The sequence below is a fragment of the Lathyrus oleraceus genome, chromosome 6 (assembly GCF_024323335.1).
Source record: "Lathyrus oleraceus cultivar Zhongwan6 chromosome 6, CAAS_Psat_ZW6_1.0, whole genome shotgun sequence".
NCBI classification, from domain to species: Eukaryota; Viridiplantae; Streptophyta; class Magnoliopsida; order Fabales; family Fabaceae; genus Lathyrus; species Lathyrus oleraceus.
In genome coordinates, this window is record NC_066584.1 from 23,009,381 (window position 1) to 23,019,256 (window position 9,876).

The 9,876-nt window shown below is 34.8% G+C and overlaps 1 protein-coding gene across 1 annotated transcript; it reads right to left on the reverse strand.

The window, feature by feature from the left end:
- Positions 1-6,046: 6,046 nt before the first annotated feature.
- Positions 6,047-9,490, reverse strand: LOC127092827 (U-box domain-containing protein 52). Its single transcript, XM_051031717.1, has 8 exons — positions 9,103-9,490; positions 8,738-8,820; positions 8,491-8,648; positions 8,196-8,357; positions 7,855-8,113; positions 7,676-7,777; positions 7,185-7,610; positions 6,047-6,881 (listed from the first exon to the last, which is right to left on the reverse strand). The coding sequence occupies exons 1-8, from the start codon at positions 9,260-9,262 to the stop codon at positions 6,117-6,119; spliced, it is 2,115 nt and encodes a 704-aa protein (XP_050887674.1). The 5' UTR covers positions 9,263-9,490; the 3' UTR covers positions 6,047-6,116.
- Positions 9,491-9,876: the final 386 nt, after the last annotated feature.

The window sequence follows — 9,876 nt, forward strand, 5'->3', positions numbered from 1 at the left end:
TGCTTCACAGCTTAAATCAAGATACACAGCACTCACGCTTAAAAGCTTTGAGTGACACAACACTTACAACTCAATGAACACCCTATGCCAAAGCAATCATCTACTTGATAATGGCTTGGCTTACAAGATACGTCTAATACAAGACACACAAAATACAGCAGTGAAGTATGATGGACACACTGAATCTTCACGCTTCAAAATCCCCGAGTCTGAATGAAGGAATGCCTTCCTTTTTATATTGCAGCACCTGGGCTTTTGCACCTGTATTTTCCTGAATTTTAGGTCACACAAGTTCCCTCAAATTCAACATTTAGGTTGCTAACAAATAGGCTATTTGTTAGGTTCATTGAATGTAGCTTGGTTGTTGCTTTCCTGGATTTTCTCTCAGCTGTTGAATCCCTAAAGAATAGCCTGAGAAAAAGCTGAAACAGAAAACTGAACAACCTACAATTTAGCATATGCTGTCAGGCACGAATGTCACGACATTCAGCTTGACATCAAGGTCCATATGCTGAGTCTGTTTTTCCAGAAAACAGACTGTACAATTTGCTGACCTGTACATGATCAAAATGACCATACTACAGTAACAGCTTACATTAGTAAATGTCAAAGTGTCCAACTTAACATTTACACATTTGGCCTTAAGTTAGTTCTGTTATTCTCTTGAAGAACAAACTAAGTTATATGCTGAAGTATAGCAGAACACCACTCTGCCTAATCTTCACCAGCTGCTGTTAATGATGAATGTCACAACATCCAGTTTGACATTCAGTCAGTAGGCCTTATGCCAGGTCTGGTTCTTCCTTGATAACCAGACTGCAAATGAATACTAAGTTCTAACAGAACTTCTGTTCCTTAGTATCTGTTGACAGGTATGAATGTCACAGCATTCAATAATCCTGTGTTAGCTAGTCCTGCAGTAACTACAATGTAGTCACATATACATGTCATGACATCAGTCAAGACATTAGTGTTTTACCATATAATGCAGCCAATTTAAACACCTACAATTATCACACAATAGTAAATTATGAAAAAAAAATTAAAATAATTGAAATGCAAGTGAGCAATTCAGTCCGATTTTATTTGATACACCGTCTGGTCACTATTATAAACAACAACGATAAATTTAAGTTCATTGAATAATTGATATATTTTATTCGATCAATCTAGAACGTGTTTTTTTTTTTACTTATAATAGTGATCAAGCTTATTTTAGAGGTATTCATCTACAAGTTAATAAATTGAACTATTGTTAATAAGAGAGAAGGGGAACAAAGGCAACATTTAAAGCTAGTCTTCTTCCTAAGTATGTGAAGGAAAATAAAAGTGTGGGTCACACATTAAATGAGTACTTTTAGACTCTCTTGCGCGACAAGCAAACCGTTCGAGATATATTGAGACAGGATATCTGAGACATTATGCTCAACATTTTGTTTTCTCTAAAATATCACATAACTGATTTTAAATCTTTATGGGAAATGCTAACGAGTGCCCCTGAGATACTAGTTAAGAAATTAAAATGTTAAGTTGAGCATTATTTAATAGATTAAAAAGATATATTTTTTCTAAATATATAAATATTCAATGCATTGAAAACATAAATAATCAATATTTTAAAAGAATATTATGTGTATTCAATGAACTGAACCTAACATATTTTCTTTATTTGGAATTCTTAACCGATCTTTATTAGTAAAAAAATCAATACTATCTTTTCTTATTACAGAAATGAATTTCAAGCTCTTAAATAAAGATTTTATAATACAATCTCTTCTAAAGTTGAAACTCTCTATAAACTATTCTTATAAGTGATTGGAGTTCTTCTTATTAAGTGCACATATAAATCTTGTAATTAAAACAAATTCAATTAAATGTCTTGATGGAATATTTGTCTTATTGCATCCTCAATCAATATCTTTGCATATGCAATTTCAGAACAATCTTCGACTAAATAAAACTGAACCAAATCTTCCTTCAAAGTATATCCAATTAAATCTTTTCTTCAATGCAAATCCAATTAAATCAATTTTTTATTTATTTAATCGAATACAAATATTTTAATTAAATCATATCCAATTAAATCTTCTTCAATCATTATGAATTATGATAAAATCTTGTTCCAAACTGATTTGATCTATAAATATTCTTCTAAACACAATCTTAACACACTTCTGGAAGAATTAAAACTGAAACAAATATTGAATAAAACCTTAAGAGAATTAGAACCCAAATCGTGCAGTACGCACACTATGATGTCACACAACATGTTCAAGACATTTTGTTCAAGAAGTTGCTTACACAATTTTCCAATCAAATCTTTCTTTAAAAACAACTTCAGTAGAATCTTATACTGAACAAATTTGAACCAAATCTTATTGATCGAACTCTAATCTAGACATGGATAACTTGATATTTCGACATGAGTTGTGCATGTTATAGTCGAAGTATGTTCAAGCATCTTATCGAAATATGTTAACTTGTATTCTAAGTTAGTATGTAGAGTTAAGCCTTTTATTTAAGCTATTGATTCACCTCTCCCTCTCCCTTTTGAATTTGACAAATACACAACAATGGACCTTAAGTATGGTGTTAGGAATGTATCAAGTGTGAGTAGTGTGGATAATAGACCCACATTGGTTGGTAATGTGGAGACTTGAGCATTTATAAGTGACAGAACCCACTCACCTATCACCTTAAGGTTTTGGGTGAATATGTGGTGTGTCTCTCACAAAGATATTGCTCTAAAAAAGAAATCTCACAATCTTTAATGCTTCCTAGTGAAAAACTCCCCCAACAATGGTATCAGAGCCTTTGGTTTCAGAAAGGGACCGAGTTACTTGTATCGAAATTCAATGGCGCCAGGATGGTGAATAAGAAACGTTCCGTTGAAGATTGTCAACGGCGCCAGTGTGGTGAATAAGAAACGTTTCGTGCGGTACAAGGATTTGTGGAAGTAAGAAGAGTTTTCACTTGAGGGGAGCATTGTAGACTCACACTTGAGGGGGGTGTTGAGAATGTATCAAGTGTGAGTAGTGTGGATAATAGTCCCACATTGGTTGGTAATGTGGAGACTTGAGCATTTATAAGTGAGAGAACCCACTCACCTATCACCTTAAGATTTTGGATGAATATGTGGTGTGTCTCTCACAAAGATATTGCTCTAAAGAAGAAGTCTCACAATCTTTAATGCTTCCTAGTGAAAAACTCCCCCAACATCTGGGTCCAGCGTCCCCTTTTGCTACCAGACATCCTAGTTTAGCAATACACCTCCCTGCAGAGTGAACTTAATTATTATTATTATTGGGTTTGGACTTTCCTTTTAATTCTTTTGTAGCACATCAAAAATGCACCTAAAAATATACATAGAAAGTTAATTCTTTAGGTTAGAATTTTAATCAGGATTAGGTTTTTAATTGAGTTTAATTGCTAGATTTCTTTTAATTTTATTGAATGATTAGTTAGAAATTAGGATTAATATATTTAAATTTCAATTGACAATGCTTCTAGTTTTTTTCCTAATTGCATGTGCTTATTGTGTGATTCTTAGCAAGATCCTTTATTGGTTGATTAGTAGATCAATTTAGTTTTATCAATTAATTACATTTGTGACTTTAGATTTAGTTGTATGACTTTTCATGAACATTTGTATGCTCTCCTAAGGAATCCTATTCAATTAAGTGATCATAAGTCTCTTGATCACTTGATTGAATTAGATCTTTACACTTGCATTTACCCTTGATCCATCAAGTCAATCTCAAGTCAAGATGTCACATTCAATACCCTGGAGATAGAAGGACATCAAGACCCGATCATGCTAAGCTTCATCCATTCAAGCACGCCTTGCTTCATTCTCTTCAAAAACAAAACTCTTTCCTTAAACTTCAAACACTCTTTAATTATGATGCGAATTATGCGCCACGAACCTTAAACAATAGAGAAGAATTAGAAGGATCATTCATACCCTTGTTCTGAGTATCTTCCAATATGTGATGTAGGGCCTAGTTTTTCAAAGTACTCACCTCCGTTCATAGACTTTTGTGCAATTCAAATCAAAGAAATTTCAACATTCCATCCTTAGACAACACTTCCACAGTCCACATCATCAATACTATTCTCTTTGGACCAAACACTATACTCTTTAGATACCCATACATTCTTGAGGTTAATCACATTCTCTTGGTTAATCACCTCCTTCATGGGTTAATCATCTTCTCATGGTTAAACATCCTTCATGGGTTTATCTTATGATACTCAGACTTAGGTAAATCCTTTCTCATGCATGTCTGTCTTGTGAGACTCAGGCATAGACAGGCCATTTCATGCATGCTTTCCTCGTGAGACTCAGGCTTAGGTAAGCCTCCCTTCATGTATGTTTGCCTTGTGAGACTTAGACTTAGGCAAGCTCCTCATTCTCTTACATGTCTATCTTGTGAGACTCACGCTTAGGCAGACCCCCTATTTGTAGGTCTTGATCCTTAGATCTAGGAAAAATCTTACAACTCTGCATTGGCTAATCACCATTTATTGGTTAAATTCCACGCTCTTGATTCAGACACTACTCTATAGGTTCAAACGATACACTCTCGGTCCAAACAACACCTTCACTGTTTCACAAATTTTTTTCCACAATCACAAACTCTTTTCAAAACAAAACAATTTATTTTTCATAAAGCCTTAGAGAATCCGAACAAGGATCAAAATCAGCTAACGTAGAAACACTTCTAGGATACGATTTTAACATTGTTCCCTAAAAACAACCAACAAATACGTAATTTTCTACCACGAACTACGGAGCTCTAATTTTCTCAATGCACTATGAGAAAACGTAGGCACATTAATTAATAATTTATTTTCTCTCTTTATTAAAATCAATCGCAGGTAACCTTTAGATAATAACACACATCCGCGCAAAGAACAATCAAAATTATTCCCGTTGAGTACAACGGATGTTAGGGGTGTTAATATTTTCCCCTTGCATAACCGACTTCCTTACTCTTTTTCTCTTCCCCTTAAATTCTATCGATATTTTCCATTTCCTTTGGAATAAATAAATTTCGGTGGCGACTTTGTTGTATTTCGATCATGCGATGTGCTTGGGTATTTTTCGTGGCATGACACTGTCAAGTAGTCAATAACAAATTTTGATCCTTGATTGAGGTTGTTAATCTCCACTCGAAGATCGGATACACGAATACGATCAGTTTTGGCAAAACGTTCCTTGAGATCATTCCATACATCAAGATCGTTTTCCAAGAACACAATTGTCTGAGCAATCAAAGCATTAACAAAATTTAGAATCCATGAATGCACTAAGCAGTTACACCGTTCCCATGCAATGGGATTCAAATAAGCTAGATCAAGAACTCCAATGGAACCATCAATGAAGACAAGTTTTTTCTTGGCACCAAGAGCACGTTACATGGATCTGGACCAAGAAATGTAGTTGGGTCCATTCAATCGTGGTGTAATGCTGAAAGTGTTTGGACCTTCGCTAGGATGAACGTAGTATACATGATCAACATCAGCATTGCTGATTCGCTGTGCAACTGGAACAACACATGGTGGCATGATTGAATTGGATCAAAAGAAATAAAAGAACTAAATTTGCAAACGCAAAAAGAAGTAGAGAAAAGAAAAAAATGAACGAAGAAGAAGATGAATCAAAAGGTTGATCAAGGATCATATGATATAAGAACTCACATAAACTCATGTTGTTAATCATGAAGAAGAATAGTAGAGAAATGAAAAATGCAATATGAGTTCTCATACATCGATCAGGTGAGTATGTAGTATATATACAAGAGGTTGCTTTCAACTAACTCTAACTAACTTTCTAGATCAGTTAAGAAACAGTTAAGACAAGAATCATTTTTGATAATGCTCTAGTCTTTTCTTGATACTTCTCTCTTATAGGCTGAACTGTTTTATCTTGAATAACTATATAAGATTCTAATTGGGCAAAAGTAGAGTCTTCCATTCCAAGTTAACTATTGAAAACCTCCATTCACAACAAACACAATAAGTGTGTTGCAAAGAACCACATTACAAAATGTGAAATAATCAAGTATTCAAGACACAATCATTCGACATGATAAGAAAAAACATAATCTCTTTCAAAGTGGAGGACTTCGTGAAGGAGGACACGTAGGAGGACGCGGCGCATGGCTCAAATTCTGTTGATGGTTCTGTAACTTACATCCCAAATCTTTGAATCGACTAAGCTCCGGAATCACTACTAATGCAAGATCAGGTCTATCTTTCTTACTAAGCTCAGCACAACTCAATGCAAGTTTCGCAAACACCAAAGCATCCTCAGCAGGCCAATCCGTAACAACAGGATCAAGCATATCGACAAAATTCCCATTTTCAATAGCCTTTTTAACATGATGAGAAAGTCCCATTGGAGGCCTGGCTGTGATAATTTGTAGAAACATGATCCCTAAAGAATAAATATCCGATTTCGTCGTTAATTTTCCTGTTTGTTGATATTCAGGATCAATGTAACACAATGTTCCGGCTGCTGAAGTCATGTGATATTGTGTGACAGAATCAGCTACACCAGGTGGCACTAATCTTGATAAACCAACATCACTTATCTTGCTAACAAAATTTTTGTCTAGGAGAACGTTGGCTGGTTTAAGGTCTCTATGAACAATGGATTCTGGTTTTGTTTGGTGAAGGAAAAGAAGCGCAGTTGCGATTTCGTAACATATTTCGAAACGTTTTTGCCATGGAATGGGAGGGCTATTATGTTTTCTTAATAATCTATCTTCTAAGCTACCATTGTCCATGTATTCATATACCAAGCATCCATAATCTTGACAAGCACCAAGGAGGAGAACCATATTTGGATGTCTTATGTTACATAATACCTCAACCTACACACATATGACATGTTTGGTCACAATTTTCATATACACATTCCTAATAAAATATTCTCTTTGGATTGCTTGCAGCTAAAGGAATCTCTTGCATTCACGCAGTCAGCACATCAATGGCTGTTGGTATGAAATTAGACGGTTAAGATTTTATGTTTGGTACTAAAACCTAAACCGTCTGATCTCAATTCAACAACATCGATATGCTGATATGTGTGAATGCGCCATACTATACACGAAGACAATCCAAATCATATAACTTGTTCTAGAAGGAACTTGAACACTTGCAAGTTGATATCATACCTCTTGTAGGAACTGTTTTCTACCCTGGTGAGCATCAGGTCTCAAAATCTTGATAGCAACATGTGTATGACCAAGTTGACCTTTAAACACAGGTCCATATCCACCTTCACCTATTTTCATTGATAATGAGAAATTTTTGGTAGCATTTTCAATTTCGTCTAAGGTGTATTGTCGATATCGAACATCTGTCCGAGCTATCACGTTTAGTGCTTGATCTCGCTCTTCTATTTCTCTCCTAGCCTTTCTCTCTGCATGTAATCTTTTTTGTGTTTCTTTTTCAGCCATTTTCATAGCTTCATCTACTGTTTTCAATGCAGCTACTGCTTTAGCTTTCTCTACTTCCGCCATCGCTAATGCTGCTTCTCGAGACATCATAACTTCCTCAACCGTTCGCTCCTCTAGTTTCCATTTATTAATCTCGTTCGCCTGCGAATAAAAAGTGTCACTTATCACCTTACAAACCGATGTTATAAAAACCTAATTTGCATCACCTTATTTTTTGCTAAGATTGCTTCTTTGCAAGCCGAGTTATACATTTCCATAGTTTGCCTAAGTTTGAGTCTCAATTCTTTCATCTCAGCTTCCATGTCTCCCTATAATAATAAAAAATTGATTATTTATTACAATGTTATAACATTAGAAGCCAACTATTTCATTTTTTTATGCTTACTAGTATTTGAGAGTTTGATGCAGTGCTTGAACCCCTCTCTAATTTCTGCCCATCCACTAGCCCATATTTATGTAAACGAGATGATTCATTTTCATTTAAGCTTGAAGTGTGATTAAAAGATGATCTTTGGCCACGACCCGATAACTCAATACTCTCCAATGATTTATTAGTAGATAATGAACTCTTTAGTTTATCATGTAGTGGTGATTTTCCTGATTTACTACTATTAGTGCTTCCTCCTCTTTTAAATGTGTTCGACCTGTTCCATTGTAATCAAACCAAAATATTGTTGAAAAAAACTTAGGACATTAAATGTTACTATATATTTATTTGGCTAGCACCTTAGGTCATTTTCTGATTTACAAGATGCAACTCCATTTTGCAACGGCGTTATTGCTGGTCGACTTTCTACCATCTTTTCTTTCGCGATTACGTAGACAGAACTATAATCAGGAGCTGATTTTATTACTGCTGTTGCTACATCGTCGTGGCCTTTAAATTTTCTGATATAATCACAACATTAAGAATCTTTAAATCTAAAATACTTAGATCAAAATCTAGACACAGTCATCTTAATCCAACGACCACTGATGTACTGAATGCGCGAGATTATAATACTAAGTTTTGAAACTTAACTTGCTTATGGTTCTCATGTTTAGAGACCTTGAGAGAACATTCTTGGTGTAGCTAGAGGGTGCACCAACAACGATATTTTGGACGTAATTCCTCTTTGCGTATTCCAAAATTCCTCTAGCAATGTCAGTATCATTGATTATGGCTTCTTTCATCTTTACCTGAACCAACGCGCCTTCAACTGTTTCAACTTTCTCCGAAATCATTTTATTAAATATCTTTTTAGTCCCTATAAAATATCGCAACTTACCACATTATCGTTACACATTTCACGCAAGGGATCGAAAACATTCGCTACATCTTCTTCGTCGGGAGGAAAAACATTGACGCCTTCTGCATGCATGCATGCATGAGAGTAATAATTAAGAGAAAAATGTATCCAAGAAAGGCTATTAGGGTTTGGCAAAACCTTAGTAACAAAAGTGTAATGTAACTTATAACGAAAACGAGAGGACTCACCGCGATCTTGACCTTCTTCTGAACATGCAGGATTGTGGTGAATGTGACATCAAAACAATATCAAATCCAAAAAGTTTATCACAGGATGAATATAGTTAAATGTTACATATAATTGATCATGAAAAATATATTGTATAAATATTAGAAGGTACCTACGATGAGGAATGTCTTTGGGTTTAACATGAACTGCAATGATGATAGGGTTATCAATATTATTAGTTGTCCAACGAAAAGCATAGCCACTGTTCTTGTCTTTGTCTACCGCCACCATTACTAGGTTTGTGTTTGGTCTATCAATGCTACCATTGGTAGGCATACTAAGGTTGCGTTCAGATTCTTGATATCATAAATTTCAATTAAATAAATTGAAACTTTTGTGGCAGTGGCCACAAAACAAAGATATCAAAACTCTGATCGCAACCTGAACTTATTTCAACCTTGGTTGCAACAGCCACTATCACGTAGAATCGCCACCAGCGCTTCTTCTCCTCCACCGTAATGATGGAGAAGCTTGATTGGTTCCTTTTTTGGATTCTCTTGCAGATTGAAGATGCAAATGGAACCTGTCATGGAGGAGAATTCAAACCTATGGACACAAATAATGTTTCATTGTCATCCTATCTTTTCCTCCAGATATTAACAACTTTGACCAAGTCTTTGTTTTAATTGGGAAATTATTACTCATTTTTACAAGAGAAATGATACTCTTACAACTCATCTTACAACTTACACCGAACTTTCATACGGTTTTTCTTAATTATATTTAATAATTATTTTTTGCTTTTATAATACAAATAAGCATATGGCATAGCTCTATTTTCGAGGGTGTATATAAACGGTGTATGAGTTTTGTGTTAGAATAGTAGAATTTTTTTTTTAAATATTCAGAATTTTAAAAAAAATTTCAAAATTAACCCATTTTTCAAAAAA